Source organism: Phlebotomus papatasi, chromosome 3, assembly GCF_024763615.1.
Source record: "Phlebotomus papatasi isolate M1 chromosome 3, Ppap_2.1, whole genome shotgun sequence".
Taxonomy (NCBI): domain Eukaryota; kingdom Metazoa; phylum Arthropoda; class Insecta; order Diptera; family Psychodidae; genus Phlebotomus; species Phlebotomus papatasi.
In genome coordinates, this window is record NC_077224.1 from 4,704,134 (window position 1) to 4,724,574 (window position 20,441).

Consider the following 20,441-nt stretch of genomic DNA (forward strand, 5'->3'; position numbering starts at 1 on the left):
AGTGGGCTGAGAAATTTTTTTATTAATTTTAGAACATTTTGGACCTCTCTATGCTCTTCTACTTACTCAATTACCGCCGTTTTTAACAATTTGAAAATCCGTCTTTCGTCTGCTTAGATATATTACACTTTGCCACTTTAACTTATTATCGGTTTTTTTTAAAATCTATTTTTACTTGAATTTTACTTGAATTTCTCAGCCCTCTGATGAAGACCCACATCAAGGGTTGAAAGCTTTGGCAAAAATTCGGAGTCTTTGAATTTGAAAAGAACGAATTCTCTGGCGAACACCGCAACAACTGCAATTACACAGAATTCCGCCAGATATATAGTCCAACAAGAGCGGTATAAGTAAATAAAAATATTTTTTGTTCTATAGTGCCTTACTTAAGGAATTCTACTAGACTCTATTAAGAATAAATAGTTTCTTGGGTACGCCTCAATCTGCCTATGGCAAGTGTGATTCTTTCATTGCCACTTCAATGCATTTTGAGCATATCTCATTCAATTTTCTTTGTTTTAAAGTTCAGCTGGTCATTTTTGAAATCAGTTATGTCCAAAATATGTTTTGTAAGATTCATTGGAGATGTCTGAGCAGATCTGAAGATTAAAATAGGTATGATTATGAGAGAATAACATCTAACCAAGCACTTAACTGATTGTCAGAATGCAGTGCAAAAATGGTTTTCCAAGTGTCACAAAAACATGTCTCAGAAAATAGCATAAAATTAATGTTTTTATGTGTGATACCTCCTACAAACGGTTGAAAGAAGTTTATGAAAGATCCACCTAAGCAGTGATGTGCAATTTTTTGTGTTTATTGTAATGTTTTCGGGAAAAAAATAGACCTACTTAGGTGGGCAAAATGTTGTACGAAGCTGAGCAAACCAGTAGAGGAATTCTATAATTTTCGTGGCATTATCACGCGTGTTCGAAACCTGACAATGCTAATCGAGCTTTTTTTGTCATATCATATAAGTTCGAAAATGCAATTCACTGATTTTTTAATGAAGTGCCTTTACTTAGTGATATTATGCAAATACAGTCCGCTTTGGTTGATTTGTTCAACAACATTCATAGTCATTTTAATTGCCAGAAATTTAAAATATGTGACTTCTGACGATGTCACGTGAACTGAAATGGGAATGCCACGGCTATAGAATCGCGTTTTCGAAAAAGCTCTCCTAAGATTCGAACCCAATTTGTTATATGGCATTGCCAGAGCGTTACAGAATTCCCCTCAGGGCAGCTTCGTAAAAATCTCCACTAAATTTTCATTTTCCTGTAGAAGAAAATCCTAAGGATTTCCAGGAATTTTGTGATGTGAAATTGTGAACCTAATAAGTTAGAGATTCGTTTGACATAAGTGGTTTAACTGATTCGGTTTGTGTAGCATTCAGTAAACAATCTTAAATCTTGGACAATATTTTCCATACGAAGCTGCACAATTTCCCCCTATAGAAACATGGAATCCTTGAAATTCAAATTAAGGGTTTACAAATACATTGTTCAAAAAAAGTTAGTAAATGTACATTTAATAGTATAGTAAATTTATTGAGTGTTATTAAAAGACAAAAAACACACGAGCAGTAAAAAATTCAAAGTGGGCAGTAGAAAAATAAAAATGAGAAGTAAAATATGTAATTATGATCAGTAAAAAACTTAAATGGGTCTAATTTATATACTATTTAACATATAAAATTGTTGCAGATAGAATGAAAAGCCCTTTATTTTCCCTTTGCCAAAATTTGGACGATAATATCACTGTTTCAAATTTTTTGTTACTGCTCAATTTTAACTTTTTACTACTCATTTATACAATGCCCTTTTAAAATAGCCAGAAGAAGTGATAAGGTGACCTAATAGGGTAAAGTGGTACAAGTTGGACAGTGCAGTGGTACAATTTGGACAGGGCTTTTTTTCTTGACAAATTTAGAACTTCATTTTTATTTGTATATTTTTAATGCTTTAGTTTTATAATTTGGTTCCTTGTGCTTAAACACAAATTTTGTACTGTATTTATCAAGAAAAACGCCATGTCCAACTTGTACCGGCGAATTGTCCAACTTGTACTACTAATTCCAAATTATATCACTTTAACCTACACGGTTTTGGCTCTACTCTTGCCTGTGCTTTATAGACGATTCGATTATAAGAATTAGGTCCTAACACAATCTTATATTACAACAAGTCCACGCGTCTAGATTTTTGAGTTCAGCAGTTGGAGTTTAATTTAATTTTTAAATGAAGAAAAAGTAGAATCCTATAAAATATTACTATTTTATTTATAAAGACTGTTATTTTATTTTTTTTGCTTTTTTAAAGTTCTCCGGAAAGAAAATGTAAAATTTATAGTTTCCTAACATTAAGAGACATGAAACCTAATTCTCTTGCCTTCGCAACCAATGCTATCAGCGAATCTAGAACCTGAAATAAAGATTATTTTGAGTTTAAGAAATAAAAAGTTGTGATACTAAAAGAATTACCTCTTCTGAATTCGGAACGATTTGGTCTGGGGGCGCTGTATATCCATAAAATTCTCCTGTTTCTGTATTAACTTCTCGAAATTCGTAAGTAAAACTAGGAATACCCAGAGTGTGGTATACCCAGTCTTCTGAACTTCCTGTTGCAGGGTAGATCGTTGTATATATAGGGCCGTAAGTATAGTTTGTTCCATGACGAGCATGTAAGGCTTTTACAGTAGCCTCGGCAATTTCCATCTATAAACGAATCATATCGTAAATAAGTTTCATCACCACATCAGTACCTATATTTTTTTTTTTGATAAAATTACTAACAAACTGAGGATGAAGAGGTGTTGGATTGGGAGTATGACCCCAAGGAAGTAGCAGCATGTTTCTAGCACAGTGAAAGCCAATATAGAAATGTATATTATCTCTAATGCTCAAAATATATTCAGATAGAGATTTGGTTTCAATTTCCGAAAATGCTTCAGGTCCAGCGAAATTTATATCGCACATATTGGCTGATGAACCTATTCCACCTTTCTCCCAGTAAACATCCCAGTTTCTGTTAGGATCTACTCCTTGGCAGATGAATCCTTGTTTTGATCTGGTCTTTCTCCACAATCGATAGTAATTTCTGGAATATTCGTATCCATCAGCATTGATCAGTGGAAAGATGTACCAATTAATGTTGTCAGCCAAATTCTTAATTTCCGGCTGTGCATCAGTTGCTGTGAGTAGTTGGTTGATAATCCATGTTGCTGACGCTGACGTGATCCATTCTCTTGCGTGGATTTGTGACTCAATGAAGATTCCAGGATTTTGTCCTGGTCTTCGGTTGATGTTAACACCAAGAATGTCTCGTCCCTCGTAAGTAGTTCCAGCCTTAATGATAGTGACTTCGTCGTAAAGTTCCTCCATGGAATATAACCATTCGTGGATGGTTTGGGTATCGTAGTAATCAGTCCATCCGAATTCTTCATCCTCTTGTTGGGAATAAGGCTTGTCCGGTCTCTCCTTGTCAATGAGGTCTTGCATATTCTGAATCATCAGCTTCTTTTTGATATTTGTTTTTTTGATCATTGCATCAAAATCGGATTGAAGAAATGGTGGAATGAGAACGTCCACTTCCTGCCCAATTTGTTGAGGTTCGTCAAAGTATTCATAACTATTAGGTCCGGTTTTTAAACTTTTCAATATTTCAAGTTGCTCTTTGGCTTCGATTTTAACTCTAAACACTTTGAAGTCATCAAAACGATAAGGTTCGGCACTGATAAATGCAAAAACAACCACCAAGAATACTAAAGAGCACTCGCGAAACTTCATATTTCTCTGAAGAAGATCCATTTTGAAATGTTAATCATTGGTTTAATAAAAGATATATATACGTTACTAAATGATTGTCATACTAAAGCACATTAAAAAAAAAAAAAACAAAGCTACTGATATAGATAGACTTTGACTATAATTTATTGACCCTTCAAATGGTAATATCATTCAGATAAGCTCCATATACGTAATTTTTTTTTTAGTATTTCCATGTTCTTCAGGAAACACTAATCACTCGCCATATTATCATTCATTTTTTTTATATTTGTTATAAATAGGTAACATTCCTTAAATAAAAATCAAGATTTAAGGTTTCATTCTTGAGTTGCATGCTGCGTGCTAATTAACTGTCATATAGCCCAATTCTGTTGCTTTCTGAACAAGTGCTACCAACGAATCCAAAACCTGTTAAATATTTAAAAAGAACATAATCAATTTTTCCTTTATAAATTTACAAAGTTCTAGCGTACCTCTTCAGCATTGGGTTGAATTTCCGCAGGAGGTGCTAATGCACCGTAGTATTCCCCTGTTGCAGTATTCATATTACGGAATTCGTAAGTAAAACCAGGAATGCCCAGGGCATAATGAACCCAGTCTTCTGAACTTCCCGTTGCCGGATAGATCGTTGTATATATAGGACCATAGGTATAGTTCGTTCCATGACGAGCATGTAGTGCATTCACAGTAGCTGTAGCAATTTCCATCTAGAATAGAATTCAAAATAGTTCATAAGTTTAAATTAATCTTTCGAATAAAAAATTTTTGAATAATATTTTTTTTTTATAATAAGAAAGTTAAAGATTCCCCAGAAAAGCTATGTAAGCCATTGTGAGGAGGCGTCGACCTTGAGGCAGATCTAGGACAAGGTGGCTGAATCAAATTCAGAATCTTGCCTTGGAATGCCTTGGCATCGAACCTGAACATCTTCCTGAAGTGGCGGAGGATCGACAAGCGTGGGCTGCTAATTTGGATGTCATAGGCCCGCGACCCCAATAAGGATAAACGGTTGAAAATGAATGATGATAATCAGAAAGTATCTACTTACAAATTGAGGGTAGTAAGGTGATGGATTGGGAGTATGACCCCATGGGAAAAGCAGCATGTTAGCAGCTGAGTGGAAGCCAATATAGAAATTTAAATTATCTTCCAGGGTTAAGATGTATTCGGAAAGTGATTTGGTTTCAATTTCCGAAAATGCTTCTGGTCCTGCGAAGCTTCCATCGCACATATTTGCTGATGAACCTATACCACCTTTCTCCCAGTAGACGTCCCAGTTCCTGTTAGGATCGACTCCATTGCAAATCAGTCCTTGTTGTGATCTGGTCTTTCTCCACATTCGGTACACATTCCTTGTGTATTCATAGCCATCAACATTGATGATCGGGAAGATGTACCAATTGATGTTGTCAGCTAAATCCTTGTACTCTGGTTCTGCAGTTGTTGCTGTGAGGAGTTTGTTGATAATCCAAGTTGTTGAACCTGATGTGATCCATTCATTTGCATGAATTTGTGATTCAATGAAAATTCCAGGATTTTGTCCAGGATTTCGGTTGATATTTACACCAAGAATATTTCTTCCTTCGTAGGTTGTTCCACCTTGGATAACAGTCACTTCGTCATAAAGTTGTTCCAGAGAGTACATCCATGCGTTTATTGTGTCAATGCTGTGATAATCATCCCAACCGAATTCGTCATCATTTTCCACTGCTCTGTTAGGCCTTTCTTTGTCGACGAGTTCTTGTAGATTGTTGATCATCAACTTTTTATTCATTTTGGTGTCCGTAATCATGCTATCGAATTCCGATTGAAGAAATGGTGGGACCACCATATCCACTTCCTGTCCGATGTGTCGAGGTTCATCGAAGTATTCATAACTATTTGGACCGGTTTTCAAACTTCTTAATACATCCAGTTGTTCTTGTGCTTCAATTCGTACTCTAAACACTTTGAACTGATCAAAACGATATGGTTCAGCACTAGTAAGCGCAAGAACTACAAAAAATATAAAGCACAACTCGCGTATTTTCATACTTTCTACTGAAAATTCGCTTCTGAAATGATGTTCAGTGGCTTGGGGTATACTAATTTTAAATGGTTATTGAATTTTATCGAAGAGCTCAGTTGTAAAACACTTTAGATTTGGATTATATATTTACTGATATTGACCGGTCTTGATAAGTATTTATGGACCTTTCGTTTTCTTTTCAGATAACTGATGCATCTATCTTCAATTGTGCCAATTTTTGGTGAGTAATTTACAAATACTTGTTTGTACATTTATTTCCACAAATAACCAGAGAGAGCGATATAATTCTTCGATTTTCCGGTACTCGGAAATTGTCGTCTACCACACTGACAAATGTTATAAACCGTCCATATAGTTGCTATCATATGTAGTGACCAAACGGTTATGAATAGCGATTTAGGGTCTCCGGGAGATTTTTTTTTAGAATTAACAGGATTTTCCTATCTCCCCTAATGTTCCCCTGTCTAGAAGAAGTACAATACTTTTTTTCATATATGACTTTAGTAAAAGTCTAGGAGGATGTTTTATCAGTATACAATTCCCTTGAATCATTCCTCCCAAAGATTTCTGCATGAAAGTATGAACTTTCTCGAAAAACATTTTGATCATGAGCTAGTCTTAACTGATTTGAATCGCTTATAAACGGCAATTTTAAAGAATTAATTCTTATTCAAAAATAAATAACAGTGGCAATTTTGTAAAAAATTTGATTTTGAAAGATTTTATCGGGACCGAAAAAAACCGCGAATTAAGCGGTTATCAACGCTAAGACGGCGGTGGCCGCTATCACACAAACACTGAAGTCTTTGTACACCTACATCTGTCTAAATTTTTGCTTTTAAGAACTCTAGCTCAAAAGAAGTATTTGAAAATAAATAAATAAATAAACAAATAAATAAATAAGTTTTTGTAATGCCCAACGCACAATAACTTTTGTTTAGTAAACATGTTTTTGACATTTGAATGAGAGTGAGTGAGATCTAGATCTAGTCATCTCGCTCATTCTCATGGGAAATTTTGAAAACATTTTTACAAACAAAAGTTATTGTGCGCTGGTCATAATGAAAAACACAATAAGGGGACTGTTGTTTATTCGTTTTGTTTAATATTTATGTCATATTTCTGGCTAATTTTAGTTAAATTGAGTGCTAATCTTTATTGTTAACGGAATGTGAAGTTTTCAAATGAAATAATTACCTATTTGGTGAACAAAAAGGGTTTTTATGAAGTGCCTGCAGATGCTTTAATAGGAAACAACGGAGATATGATTTTTTTGGAGAGATTTTCCTATTGTTTTATATGGGAAAGGAGAAAAGGTCAGGAATAAGAACAAATCCTGCACTCAAGAGCAACTCAGCAAGGTTTTGGAAGCCTTTCATCGCGGTTTCACTTACACTGTTTGTCTCCAATTAGAAAATTTCCCTTGTCTCCATTTGGATTAATTTGTTTCCAAGCATTTAGAAGAATTTTACGCTCGCGTATTTTTCTTGTATTTAAGAAGTTTTCAAATTACATTTAAAGAATTTTCACAAAAAAGTCACATTCTAGAAGAGTCATGGAGCAAATTTATGTACAGTAGACTCTCCCAAATTCGGGCATTTGGGACCGAAATGTCAACCGACTTAGAGACAAATTCGGGCAACAAATTGTTTGAAATGCAACGATTTTTTGTTCATCTGCATACTCATATTGAGTTTATATGCTCATTGGTATTATAAATTTCATGAAAACCTATTAATAATGCAAAATCTCATCAAAGTTAAGACAATCATGACAAATTTGAGCATATTTGCTTCATTTGATAATCATAATCGAACTTGAAAAATGTCAACTTTTTTCGAATTTAACTGCCGCCAGAATTATAAAGTAGCCCGATCTTAAAAGAGCCGAATTAGCGAGAGTCTACTGTAATTCTCTTCAGAAAAAAAAAAATGATCTTAAAGTGTTGAATCTTCTGTCAAAGTTAAAGCGTCTGGAAATGGTTTTAAATTGGGACATTTACCCTACTTCTATATTTAAAATCATATAGTTAATCTGCGATTACGAGTATATCATGATATCTTTATTTTCAAACTTACAAAAAAATTTAACCTTCAAATCATTCCGGTTAACGAAATTTGTGAAATTTTGTGGTTTTTCTGGTTGAAGATCCACGTCGTTCCTTACTGTACATTACTGACGTCTCCCTGGAGCATTTGGTGTCATATAGCCCAATTCTGTTGCTTTCTGAACAAGAGCCACCAGTGAATCCAAAACCTGGGAAATGAAAAAAAGTCGTAAAGTATCGTTTTATAAATTTACAAAGTTCTAACTTACTTCTTCAGCATTGGGCTGAATTTCTTCAGGGGGCGCTAGGAACCCGTAGTTTTCCCCTGTTGCAGTATTTCTATTACGGAATTCGTAAGTAAAACCAGGAATGCCCAGGGCATAATGCACCCAGTCTGATGAAATTCCTGTTGTAGGATAGATCGTTGAGTAAACTGGTCCATAGGTATAGTTCGTTCCATGACGAGCATGTAGTGCATTTATAGTAGCTGTAGCAATTTCCATCTGAATTATTCAATTAAAAAAATTGTTTTTATCACTATCTTGAAATATTTCCGCAATTTTTTACTCACAAACTGAGGGTAGTAAGGTGATGGATTGTTAGTATGACCCCATGGGAAGAGGAGCATGTTAGCAGCAGAGTGGAAGGAAATATAGAAATTCAAATTATCTGCCAGACTTAAGATATATTCGGAAAGGGATTTAGTTTCAATTTCCGAAAATGCTTCTGGTCCTGCGAAGCTTCCATCGCACATATTGGCTGATGAACCTATTCCACCTTTCTCCCAGTATACGTCCCAGTTCCTGTTAGGATCGACTCCATTGCAAATCAGTCCTTGTTGTGATCGGGTCTTCCTCCACATTCGGTACACATTCCTTGTGTATTCATAGCCATCAACATTGATGATCGGGAAGATGTACCAATTGATGTTGTCAGCTAAATTCTTGTACTCTGGTTCTGCAGTTGTTGCTGTAAGGAGTTTGTTGATAATCCAAGTTGTTGAACCAGATGTGATCCACTCTCTAGCATGGATTTGTGATTCGATGAAAATTCCAGGATTTTGTCCAGGATTTCGGTTGATATTTACACCAAGAATGTTTCTTCCTTCGTAGGTTGTTCCACCTTGGATAACAGTAACTTCGTCATAGAGTTCTTCCAGAGAGTACATCCATGCGTTTATTGTGTCAATGCTGTGATAATCATCCCAACCGAATTCGTCATCATTTTCCACTGCTCTGTTAGGCCTTTCTTTGTCGACGAGTTCTTGTAGATTGTTGATCATCAACTTTTTATTCATTTTGGTGCCCGTAATCATATTATCGAATTCCGATTGAAGAAATGGTGGGACCATCATGTCCAGTTCTTGTCCGATTTGACGAGGTTCATCGAAGTATTCATAACTATTTGGACCGGTTTTCAAACTTCTTAATACATCCAGTTGTTCTTGTGCTTCAATTCGTACTCTAAACACTTTGAATTGATCAAAACGATATGGTTCAGCACTGGTAAGTGCAAGAACTACAAGAAACAGAAAACACAACTCGCGTGACTTCATCTTACTCGGAGGAAAGACCCTTGTAAAATGGTTTAACCGGTTGGAAGACAACAACTTTATATACCTGATGAATTGGATGAATGGTCATCAATCTCAATTCAAGAATTGTGGATTGTTAATTTATAGTACCACTGGTATTGACTTTTCTGATAAATATTTATTGACTCTTTATTTCCATCAATCTAATCATCTTCAGATAACAGACTTATCTTCGATGAATGGTTTGTTTCGTGGTCAGTCGTTTATCAAATTCGTTAAAATTAGGTGTAGGGGAAAGTAGACTTGGTACGCACAAAGTGAATCTTCAAACGATGTGAATTTTCTCTTCGGTTGCAAAGAGCTAGTTCGTCATTTCTTAGCTTAACTGTGTTATCATACTTGCACATTAAAATTTTAATATGATTCACATTAATTGTCGCTGGTGAGAGTCCAAATGTGTAATTTGTGTGTTTGAATCATTTTATATTCAAAATTTGATCTATTTGTTGATAAAAAGGTAGACTTGGCCCGCAAAATTTGATACAAATTGATTTATAGCATTAATGCGAAAAATTAATGCGATTTTCACTTTAATTTTTTAATGTGAAAAATATTTATGCTTTAGGTAAATTTAAACTTATTTTTGCAGGCCAAGTCCACTTCTTTATCATTAAATAGAAAAACCCCAAATATTAAGTGACTCAAAGACACAAATAATAACATATTTGGACGCTCACAAGCGACAATTAATGTGAATCACATTAAAATTTTAATGTGCAAGTGTGATAACACCGTAAGATAGACAACTGTTAACTTAACAACGAGATGCAAACAAAGAGAAAATTCGTATCGTTTGAAGGTTCGCTTTGTGTGAATCGTGCCTACATTCAGCTAACAGGTAAGTTTTCAGAGATGGCCGAGTTCCCTGGCTTTGGCAACCATTGCAACCATGGAATCCAATACCTAGAAAAAATCGGTTTGATAGTTTAGTTAGCGCTGTGATTGTAAAATTATGGATATTGCAGTTCGCATACCTCTTCTGCATTTGGTTGAATCTGATCAGGGGGCGCAAGGAATCCATATCTCTCACCAGTAGCTGTGTTCCTAGATCTGAACTCATAACAGTATGAAAGTATGCCAAGTCTCAAAAATACCCAATCTATAGAACCACCAGTTGCTGGATAAATTGCTTGGTTAATTGAACCAAAGCGATACTGAGTTCCGTGTCTTTCTCTAAGAGCGTCAACTGTAGTTTGAGCTATTGTATTCTGTTAAGAAAATGGTTTAGATATTTAGCCTTATGCTTCTTTCAGACTGGAGTTTTAGTTCAGTTCCCGAATGTCTCAAAAATCTAAATAACAAGCAATTTTATTGATTTTTCAAAATCTAATGGATCATTTGCCCTTAATATCCAATCCTTAACAACAATTTCCTAAAAATTCGTGCCTGATAAGGAGTTAGAGGAGTCAAGCCAGATGGCTAAGCCTTAGGTCTGAAGCCCGTATTACTCCCTAGCTTACTCCGAATATATTGTTTTCAATGTACTTACAAAGTCTTCAAAGCCGGGTACTGGATCAGAGGTATGACCCCATGGAAACAGGAGCAATTCGGCAGCAGAGTGGAATGAAATGTAGATATTGAGTTTGTCCTGAATGCTGAGGATGTAATCAGATAGAGTTTCAGTTTCGATTTCGGAGAATGCTTCAGGTCCGCCAAAGTCCCCATCGCACATGTTATCCGAAGCCCCAGTTCCTCCGGTCTGCCAGTATGTGTCCCAATTCCGATTAGGATCCACTCCATGACAAATAAAGCCCTGACGAGAACGCGTTTTACGCCACATTCTATAGACATCTCGTGAATATTCATATCCATCAACATTAACCACTGGGAAGATGTACCAGTTAATGTTGTCAGCTAAATCCTTGTACTCTGGCTCAGTATCGGTTGCCGTTAGAAGCTTGTTTATCATCCATACAGTTGAGGCTGAAGTAATCCATTCTCGTGCATGGATATTTGACTCAATGAAAATTCCTGGGCTATCATCTCCTCTCCGGTTGATGTTTATTCCAATAATGTCTCGACCTTCAAAAGTGGATCCGCCCCTGATGATTTGAACTTCCGGATATTGCTCAGCCAGATAGTACAACCACTCATTGATATGCTCAGTACTGTGGTATTCATTTACGTCGAAATCTTCTGATGCTTTTTGAATGTTCTCTATCGGTCTCTCCATATCAATCATACGTTGTAGATCAGGAATAACCAATTCTACCTTAAGTTCATGCTTTTTGGCAAGTTGCTCAAAATCATTTTGCAAATGCGGAGGAACTATGATATCAGCAGTATCTCCGAGTATTCTTGGTTCCACGAGAAAGTCGTAACCGTTGAGACCTCTGTTTACACTCCTGAGCACTTTTAAGTTATCTTCTGACTCTACTGAAACACTGTACACGCGATAGTTATCAAAACGCGCTGGATCAGCCACTACGAAGGCTATTAAAATGCCTAAGATCACAAATTTCATCCTGTTTATTTCTCAAATTGCACCGCACAAATGAATGTTTCTGGGTAATAACTCACACTTTATATGTCCTCTGGCATATCTCATGATGTTTCAATGTGAAAAATTTATAGCATTATCTTTCAATAAATTCCAGTAGTCATCGTATTGTTTTATTTGTATTTTTCAATGGTTTCAATCTACAGATTAGATAAGACATTGGCTCTTCAATCATTATGGTGATATGGGTCCTTCAAAGCGTCATGTAGCCCAAATTTTCGCATTCATCTAGCATTGCGATCATTGATTGCAAGACTTCAACCGCATTAGGAATAATTTGATCAGCTGGGAGAATAAATCCATAACGTCCTGTGTCACGGAATTCATAAGTGTAGCCTATTCTTATACCGGCCTGTCCATAGGTCCAATCAACACTAGTCCCAGTAGAAATATAGAGTTCGTATGAACTCTGAATTGTGTATTCCGTGTCATATAGCTCCTTAAGCTTATCGCCCGTTACTACTCCTATTTGATGCAGATCATCATAATTATCTGCTCGTTCTGCTGTATAGGACCAAGGATACAGGAGTAACTGACTGTATGAATGGAATGACCTATACGTGTAAAATATTTCTTGTTATTTCCCTTAATAAGATGTTACTCCTTCTTATTTACTAAGTTACTACTTACAAGAAAACTTTGATATGGTTTACATGATCAAGTATAAAGTCAGCCAGTTGTCTGGTTTCTGGTTCAGAGAATCCTTGAGGTCCAGCGTATGTCTCTGAGCAAACGTCACTACTTGCCCCAGGGCCTGATCCATCTTCAATATCATGTAGAAAATTATAAGAAGTGTAATGTCCTAGTTACACTTACGACTAAAGCCGAGAGATGACTTAGTGGAAAATGATAGAAATGTAGTTTGACGATTATTTCTAATATAATTACGCTAAGCCGTCTCTCGGCTAGTCCTCAGGTCTGTCGAAGCTCTAACTTATCAATACGCTGTCAAATTACCTTGCCATTGATGAGCCCAATTTCGGTTTGGATCAACTCCCCTGCAAACTAAACCATGACGGGATCGTGTCTTTCTCCACATTCGATTATTCTCATGAGAAAACCGGAATCCATCAGGATTGACATTGGGAAAGATGTACCAGTCGTAACTTTCAGCAATTCGACGAATATCAGGATCAGTTGATGTTAGGAATTCATTAAGGACATATGTGGCTGTAGCAGAAGTGATCCATTCTCTAAAAGGCGTATAATTTAGTTATGATACATTCGGGTTTAAGGACTTATAGACATTTTACCTAGCATGGGTGTTGGATTCAATGAAGACAGCGGGGTTTCCCTCCTATAAACATATGAATTATAAAAATCGGTTTCAAAATAAATACTTGTTGAACAGAATTACACGATAAGACAGTAGAACTCCTCTAATTGGTAGTCCTTCGAAACTGTTTCCTGCATCGATAGGTGTTAGGACGGTGCTGTATTGTTCTAGCATCAAGTCCAACCAAGCGTAGATCTCCTCAAGGGTATGATACTGTGTCCATCCAAATTCACCATCTCTGGCTCTAAATTTCGGCTGTTCGTTGTCAATGAGCCTTTAACCAAAGTGATAGAACCAGTTTAGAGAATGTACGAATCCTAAAGATCAAGATCCTTACTCCTGAACGTTTTCAACTTTCAACGTCGTAGCAAACTGATACGTTGTCATAACTTCTTCAAATTCCGCAGACTTATGTGGGGGCACCATAATGTCTACAGATCGACCAATTTTAGTAGGACTAGTCCAGAAGTCATAGCTTGATGATGAAACACTTTCCAATTCACGCAACACTTTTAGTTGATCTTCACTGTCTACACCAACCGTAAACACTCGGTAGTTATCGAAACGAGCCTTCTCACAACTCACAATAGTCGCGAGAATGCAAATGAATATTAGCACAACACCGATCTTTCCCATTTTGTCGAACCTGTGTTCTGCAAGAACTGAGTTAAGTAACTAATATGCTTTAGGCTTTTATACTTCATTTTGCCAACTATTATCTCTCATGTCAAGTGTATCACATCTTAGATTACAGTTACATTTTTTTTACTCACTTTGTATCAATTGTAAGATTAACTTGTCGAATGGTGAGTTGTTTAGATAAATTTGAAAAGTAGTGGTTGAATTTTCTTGTAATTAATCTTATCAGAATTAATTTTATATATTCAACCCACTTTGAGTTCATTTTTGTGTTTTATGTGAAAAACTATTTGAAAGAAAACTTTAAAAAAAATACATTTGTATTGCATGTAGGAGAAAGTACTCTCCTTTCGAACGGTCATGCCTTCGAATAATGTGAATTTTCTTTTAGTTTTCCTAAAAGATTCACACATTTCTACTAAATATTAATTAGCTTAAAATCAATTATTGAAAATTATGTCACAATTATGTGTATGTCTTCTAGGAAATATAAAAGAAAGTCACATTATTTGAAGGCATGAACGTTCGAAGCGAGAGCACTTTCCCCTACTTATAAACGATCTAGTTGTTCAGCGATGAATTTGTGTTTCGGTTTTCATGCTATTATCCTTATTCATAGGGTCCAATGCTTTGAAATGGTGATTTTAATATTTACTGTAAGTAATACGTATAGGATTCGTACCTCTTGCATGGTTTCATTTAATGAGATGACTCTACCCAGATTGAGAGGGTTACTAGGACTACTGATATCAACGTGTGACGATAGGCTTGGTACTTTTGATCCGCAATGATTTTGTATCCGTAATCTAGGTAAAACCGTTCTTTTCGTTTTGGGTTCTTAGGTCAGCATGGGATATGGGCATGAAAGACGAAATAGTAAAATACGAAATATTTAGTAAAATACGAAATGTACTAGAATACAAAGTTTCCGCAAACCGATCAGCATAACCGATCCTGTTTTAGTGAATGCATTGCTTAAATAATCCACAATTCTGTAGATCAACCCCCTTGCATTCTAAATTCTTCTCTGTGGAAATATCTTAATTCATGGATATTTTCATTCCTCAACCGTTTGTACTTAATATTGTTACAGGCTTAAGATATCTAGGCTAGCATTTTGCGCCTTTTTCATTTTCGCTACTTAAGGAAGACGTTTGGAATTGCTTCCGAGACCTACCCAGGCAAGGTCTAGAATCAGTAACCTCCGTCACCTTCTAAATTACCCTCTGGGCCGACGCGCCTTAATAATGGCTTGAAAAGCTTTCAATTGATGATGTTAACGCAGGATTGCTTGCCTAAAACAGATCAAAGATTCCATCCACTTTTACGGTTTTTACAATGGTTTCTATACTACTGAGTATAAGCAAATATGATTTGATTTAGGTTGATCAGATTGAGGTTTTGATGGCAAATTCTCAAGCGGTTACTCATTTCAAAATTTTCATGGTTTAGGTTTCTCGAGTTTTACCAAACATTTATAGGATAATTGACCAGGATTATCTCTGTATAAGTCACCCGTTGCTAATTCTTGCTTACTCACTTGCTTAACAGCCTACTAACAGCTTACTAGATTACTTTCGGCCAATAGGCCAACCAATTACTGGTCTTGGCCTGACTCAGGACCCGTCGCCACTTGAGCCTGTTACGCGCCACTATTCTCGAATTCCGCACCCCTAATGTGCTGGCGTCCTGGTCTACGCCGTCGGTCCATCTGAGGTAGGTAGGTCCCGTTTCCTCGAAGAATAGAGTCCGCCCCTAGAAACTTTCCAGGCTGGGTCGTCCTCATCCTTGCGAACCAGATGACCAGCACACCGGATCCTATTGCGGCGTTTTTGTTTGACGAAAGTTACCTCTCGGTAGCGCTCATACACCTCATGGTTGTATAGGATCCGGAATCGTCCGTCCTCACATATGGGGCCAAAAATCCGTCGTAGGATCCTCCTCTCAAACGCGGCCAAGAGTTCGCAATTCTGTTTGCTGAGGTCCCACGTCTCAGACGAATACATGAAGACTGGCAGGATCATAGTCCTATACAGCAGTAGCTTAGTCTTTATGCTTAAGCTTCTGGACCGGAGAACTCTTGATAGACTGAAATAGGCTTTGTTGGCTTTCAGCAGCCGTGGGCGGAGTTTTGTTGAGATGGTGTTGTCGGCTGTGATTGTTGACCCAAGGTACACGAAGGAGTTGACAACTTCAAAGTTGTAGTCCCCAATTGGGAGCCCTGTTTGACCGATGCTCTCCGTAGATGTTGCCGGAGTTGCTGCTGACGAGGCCATCATATACTTCGTTTTGCCTTCATTTATCTGTAGCCCCAGATTTCGTGCCGCATGTTCAATCTGGATGAAGGCCTCTTGTGCAGCTCTGGGATTGCGTCCCATAATATCAATATCCTCAGCATAGGCTAGGAGCTGCGTGGGCTTATTGAGTATGACTCCCCTCATGCTCACGCCGGAATCACGGATCGCTTTCTCCAGTGCCAGGTTAAAAAGGACGCACGATAGTCCGTCCCCCTGTCTGAGTCCGTTATTCACGCAAAACTCTCGTTTTGCGTGAACATGTGAGTGATCCGTTTGTCTTTACTTTGCTTCTCACATCGGTCATGGTCATCCTAGCCAATCTAATCAGTTTATTTGGGATGCCGAATTCACCCATGGCTTCGTACAGTTTTACCCTGACTATGCTATCGTAGGCTGCTTTGAAATCGATGAAGAGATGGTGAAGTGCTTGGTCATGCTCTCTCATCTTCTCCATAGACAGCCGAAGGGAAAAGATCTAGTCTGTTGTTGATATACCTGAATTGAAACCACTTTGGTATAGTTCAATAATGGTCTGAGCGAATTCGACCAAGCAGAATAGAGCTCTCGCCTCGTCTCCTCTATGTTAATGGTGCGCCGGATCATGTGGTGGTCATCACAACGCATGATGTGACCGTACCATCTCAAGCGTTGCATCTTCAAGCAATATTTAGTCATTATGAAGCTTGAGACCGTGCAAAGTACGGGCACTTTCCCCTATATATAGTATCAAAGCTCATTGGATTAACAACTAATAGTGCTGCAAATACGCTTAAGACCGTGTTTATTTCTATTACGTGATATAATTTAGACATGAATGACTTCAAAAAAGTATACAAAAGTCAGTCATCTTATTATATAATTTGTATTTATCAATCATTTGATATACAGATTAGATAAGACATTAGCTGTTCAATAATAATGACACATCTGTTCATCAAGGCGTCATGTAACCCAAACTGTCGCTCTCATCTAACATGGCAATAATTGATTGCAAAATCTCAATAGCGTTAGGAATAATTTGATCAGCAGGAAGAATAAATCCATAACGTCCTGTGTCACGGAATTCGTATGTAAAGCCAAGTTTTATGCCAGCCTCTCCGTAGACCCAATCAATACTAGATCCAGTGCAAATGTAGAGATCGAATGCACTTTCAACCGTGTATTCTGTGCCATGTATTTCCTTAAGTTTATCATATGTCGCTGTTCCTATTCGAACAAGATCGTCAAAATTGTCAGCTGGTTCGGATTTGTAGCACCATGGATACAGAAGCAACTGGCCGTATGAGTGGAAGGATCTATAAGTTAAAAACGTATATTAAATTTTTCTTGATATTACTGTTACGATGGTTACAATTTAACTTGTACTTACAAATAAAGCTTGATATGGTTGGCATGCTCAAGGACAAAGTCAGCTATTTGCCTGGTTTCTGGTTCAGAGAACACTTCAGGTCCAGCGTATGTGTCTGAGCAAACGTCATTGCTTGCACCAGGGCCTGATCCATCTTCAATACCACATAGAAAATTATTAGAAAAGTCGTATAAAGCAGAGGCGTGAAAGAACCGTTGAAACCGAATAAACGTCAAATGAAACCTGTACGTCAATGGCCAAAACGCTACCAGAACAAACTTATTTTGACGTTTATTCAGTTTTTAACGGTTCCTGCACACCTCTGGTATAAAGTAATACACTTTCATGACTATACCTTGCCATGTGAAACCCCAATTTCGATTTGAATCAACACCTTTGCAAATTAAACCATGGCGGGAGCGGGTCTTTCTCCACATTCGATTATTCTCATGAGTGAACCGAAAGCCATCGGGATTGTAAATAGGAAAGATGTACCAGTCGTAGTTTTGAGCAATTCGACGAATATCAGGATCAGTTGATGTTAGGAATTCATTAAGGATGTATGTAGCCGTAGCAGAAGTGATCCATTCCCTAAAATGCGTATAATTTAGTTATGATACATTCGGGTTTAAGGACTTATAGACATTTTACCTAGCATGAGTATTGGATTCAATGAAGACAGCAGGATTTCCCTCCTGTAAAAATTCGAATTATAAAAATCGGTTTCAAAATTAGTACTTGTGAAAAAGAATTACGCGATAGGACAGTAGAACTCCTCTAATTGGTTGGCCTTCGTAACTGTTTCCTGCAGTAATGGGTGTTAGGACCGTGCTGTATTGTTCTAGCATCAAGTCCAACCAAGCGTAGATCTCTTCAAGGGTATGATACTGTGTCCATCCAAATTCACCATCTCTGGCTCTGAATTTCGGCTGTTCGTTATCAATGAGCCTTTAATCAAATTGATAGAATCAGTTTAGACAATGTACGAATCCCAAAGATCAAGATCCTTACTCCTGAACGTTTTCAACTTTCAATGTCGTAGCAAACTGATACGTTGTCATAACTTCTTCAAATTCCGCAGACTTATGTGGGGGCACCATAATGTCTACAGATCGACCAATTTTAGTAGGACTAGTCCAGAAGTCATAGCCTGATGAAGACATCCTTTCCAAATCAAGCAATACATTTATTTGATCTTCACTTTCTACACCAACCGTAAACACTCGGTAGTTATCGAAACGGGCCTTCTCACAACTCACAATGGTCGCGAGAATGCAAATGAATGTTAGCACAACACCGTTTTTTCCCATTTTGCCGTATCCGTTTCTTGCATGAACTGAGTCAAGTATTTAATATGCTATAGGCTTTTATACCAAATTTTGCAAACTATTATCTCTCATGTCAAGTGTATCTCATTTTAGATTACAGCGTGTCATAATTCTTCTTCTTTCATTTTGTATCAATTGTTAGATTATTTGTGGAGTGATCAGGTGTCTAGACATTCAAAAACTTGGAGTTTAATTGTTTCCTAATTATGATCTTTCCAAAGTCCTTCCATAAAATTGTATATGATAGGCTTAGGCCTACATTACTTACCTACTTAATCGGCGCTACAACCAATTGCTGCACAGTAAAAAAAATTTACAAGAATAATCGTTGGTTTGCTTTTTTACCACGATTATTCTTGTAAAGTTACACAAATTATGTATTTCAGCAAAACGTGTAATCTGAAAATGTGTAATTTAAATTTTATGTAATTGTAAACCGTGCAATCGACTGTGAATGATTACACAGTTATGTATATTTTCTTACATATTTCGTGTAATATTACACAGTTTTCAAATAAAAGGTGTACTAATTACACAATTTTCAGACAAAATGTGTAAAAATTACACAAATGTGTATTAGTACAGACGATTACATATTTAATGTAAAATTTTCAATGAAAATCATGGTAAGACAGTCAAAAATTTTTTACTGTGTGGTCTTGGCCTGATTCATGACCCGTCACCTCTCAACAGTCAGTGGCGTATCGAGAGATTTTAGCGCCCGGGGCGAGTATCTTGTCCAGCGTCTCTTGATCCTCCCACGTAAAATATCTATTAATTTTTTTTACAAGTTATCATTTACCTATGTATTGAATGTTCGTCTATTGACAGGATATGTTTACAGGATATATTTTTGAACTGTGCCTCATTCCGAAAATTGACAGTCAAATTTTTGGTAATAATTCTCTTTATTTTTAGTTTTACAAATTTTGGAATATGTGTAAAAATACGGGTTTTAAGATTTTCTCGAATTAATCGTACCGATTTCGTTTGCGGATCTTTGGAACCTTCACAGATTTTCGCGAAATTTTTCATGGATCTTTGCGGTCTGGTTGTTTTGTTCATTTTTCATTAAATATTCCTTATTTTTAAATCAAATATACACATCTGAAGCATAAAGGGGACTCGAAACGGATGTAAGGTTTAAGGCTTCTATCTCTCATGGTTTTCGAGATGACCGACCTTAAAGTTTATAGTTACCACATTACACTGTGCAACAAAATTTTCTCGTATTCTTTCAAATGACCGATATTTTCGAGTTCTTTGATGTTCCCTGAAGATATATCACAAAGAAAATCATGGTCTATCACGCAGAGGTTCTGATTTATTATTAAGATGAAAATCTTTAAGAAATCGGTAGAAATATTTTATTAAATTTGTTTCATCTCAATTTGAAAATTTTAGCACATTGGTAATCTAAGGAAAATTTGTAGAGAATGACATAAGGAAAATAATCTCAGAACAAACTATTCCCTATCTCCTAATTCTTCCTGCACGCAGAGAAATTATGCTGTATAGATTCAATCGCAAAATGGGATAATTTTGGGATTGAAAGGGCTCCAATACCATTTTGCGATTGAATTCAATCCCATT

General features: G+C 36.8%; 5 protein-coding genes across 5 annotated transcripts; all 5 read right to left on the minus strand.

Annotated features, from left to right (window-relative positions):
- Nucleotides 1–2,260: 2,260 nt before the first annotated feature.
- Nucleotides 2,261–3,813, minus strand: LOC129806521 (zinc carboxypeptidase-like). The gene is made up of 3 exons (XM_055855165.1): nucleotides 2,798–3,813; nucleotides 2,486–2,719; nucleotides 2,261–2,426 (listed from the first exon to the last, which is right to left on the minus strand). Exons 1-3 carry the CDS (start codon nucleotides 3,809–3,811, stop codon nucleotides 2,349–2,351), a joined length of 1,326 nt encoding a protein of 441 aa, XP_055711140.1. The 5' UTR covers nucleotides 3,812–3,813; the 3' UTR covers nucleotides 2,261–2,348.
- A 93-nt stretch (nucleotides 3,814–3,906) lies between these two features.
- Nucleotides 3,907–5,848, minus strand: LOC129806522 (zinc carboxypeptidase-like). Its single transcript, XM_055855166.1, has 3 exons — nucleotides 4,839–5,848; nucleotides 4,264–4,497; nucleotides 3,907–4,198 (listed from the first exon to the last, which is right to left on the minus strand). Exons 1-3 carry the CDS (start codon nucleotides 5,820–5,822, stop codon nucleotides 4,133–4,135), a joined length of 1,284 nt encoding a protein of 427 aa, XP_055711141.1. The 5' UTR covers nucleotides 5,823–5,848; the 3' UTR covers nucleotides 3,907–4,132.
- Nucleotides 5,849–7,848: 2,000 nt separating this feature from the next.
- Nucleotides 7,849–9,566, minus strand: LOC129806523 (zinc carboxypeptidase-like). Its single transcript, XM_055855167.1, has 3 exons — nucleotides 8,438–9,566; nucleotides 8,136–8,369; nucleotides 7,849–8,075 (listed from the first exon to the last, which is right to left on the minus strand). Exons 1-3 carry the CDS (start codon nucleotides 9,419–9,421, stop codon nucleotides 7,992–7,994), a joined length of 1,302 nt encoding a protein of 433 aa, XP_055711142.1. The 5' UTR covers nucleotides 9,422–9,566; the 3' UTR covers nucleotides 7,849–7,991.
- Nucleotides 9,567–10,228: 662 nt separating this feature from the next.
- On the minus strand, nucleotides 10,229–13,905 carry LOC129805177 (uncharacterized). The gene is made up of 9 exons (XM_055852936.1): nucleotides 13,574–13,905; nucleotides 13,318–13,510; nucleotides 13,214–13,257; nucleotides 12,918–13,153; nucleotides 12,591–12,723; nucleotides 12,159–12,514; nucleotides 10,950–11,935; nucleotides 10,435–10,668; nucleotides 10,229–10,363 (listed from the first exon to the last, which is right to left on the minus strand). The coding sequence occupies exons 1-9, from the start codon at nucleotides 13,870–13,872 to the stop codon at nucleotides 10,307–10,309; spliced, it is 2,538 nt and encodes an 845-aa protein (XP_055708911.1). The 5' UTR covers nucleotides 13,873–13,905; the 3' UTR covers nucleotides 10,229–10,306.
- Nucleotides 13,906–17,020: 3,115 nt separating this feature from the next.
- On the minus strand, nucleotides 17,021–18,863 carry LOC129806527 (zinc carboxypeptidase-like). The gene is made up of 6 exons (XM_055855171.1): nucleotides 18,532–18,863; nucleotides 18,276–18,468; nucleotides 18,172–18,215; nucleotides 17,876–18,111; nucleotides 17,542–17,674; nucleotides 17,021–17,467 (listed from the first exon to the last, which is right to left on the minus strand). The coding sequence occupies exons 1-6, from the start codon at nucleotides 18,828–18,830 to the stop codon at nucleotides 17,107–17,109; spliced, it is 1,266 nt and encodes a 421-aa protein (XP_055711146.1). The 5' UTR covers nucleotides 18,831–18,863; the 3' UTR covers nucleotides 17,021–17,106.
- Nucleotides 18,864–20,441: the final 1,578 nt, after the last annotated feature.

Coding starts and splice junctions, on each gene's coding strand:
- LOC129805177 (XM_055852936.1), bottom strand. CDS start 13,872: ATGGGAAAGATCGGTGTTGTGCTAATATTCATTTGCATTCTCGCGACT. Junction 13,258..13,317: donor GAGTTCTACTGTCTTATCGT/GTAATTCTGTTC, acceptor ATATGTTTATAG/GAGGGAAACCCCGCTGTCTT. Junction 11,936..12,158: donor AAATTTGGGCTACATGACGC/TTTGAAGGACCC, acceptor GTGCAATTTGAG/AAATAAACAGGATGAAATTT.
- LOC129806523 (XM_055855167.1), bottom strand. CDS start 9,421: ATGAAGTCACGCGAGTTGTGTTTTCTGTTTCTTGTAGTTCTTGCACTT. Junction 8,370..8,437: donor CACCTTACTACCCTCAGTTT/GTGAGTAAAAAA, acceptor TGAATAATTCAG/ATGGAAATTGCTACAGCTAC. Junction 8,076..8,135: donor TTCAGCCCAATGCTGAAGAA/GTAAGTTAGAAC, acceptor TTCATTTCCCAG/GTTTTGGATTCACTGGTGGC.
- LOC129806522 (XM_055855166.1), bottom strand. CDS start 5,822: ATGAAAATACGCGAGTTGTGCTTTATATTTTTTGTAGTTCTTGCGCTT. Junction 4,498..4,838: donor CACCTTACTACCCTCAATTT/GTAAGTAGATAC, acceptor ATTCTATTCTAG/ATGGAAATTGCTACAGCTAC. Junction 4,199..4,263: donor TTCAACCCAATGCTGAAGAG/GTACGCTAGAAC, acceptor AATATTTAACAG/GTTTTGGATTCGTTGGTAGC.
- LOC129806521 (XM_055855165.1), bottom strand. CDS start 3,811: ATGGATCTTCTTCAGAGAAATATGAAGTTTCGCGAGTGCTCTTTAGTA. Junction 2,720..2,797: donor CACCTCTTCATCCTCAGTTT/GTTAGTAATTTT, acceptor ATTCGTTTATAG/ATGGAAATTGCCGAGGCTAC. Junction 2,427..2,485: donor TCGTTCCGAATTCAGAAGAG/GTAATTCTTTTA, acceptor TCTTTATTTCAG/GTTCTAGATTCGCTGATAGC.
- LOC129806527 (XM_055855171.1), bottom strand. CDS start 18,830: ATGGGAAAAAACGGTGTTGTGCTAACATTCATTTGCATTCTCGCGACC. Junction 18,469..18,531: donor AAAGTTGAAAACGTTCAGGA/GTAAGGATCTTG, acceptor ATTTGATTAAAG/GCTCATTGATAACGAACAGC. Junction 18,112..18,171: donor GAATCCAATACTCATGCTAG/GTAAAATGTCTA, acceptor TACGCATTTTAG/GGAATGGATCACTTCTGCTA.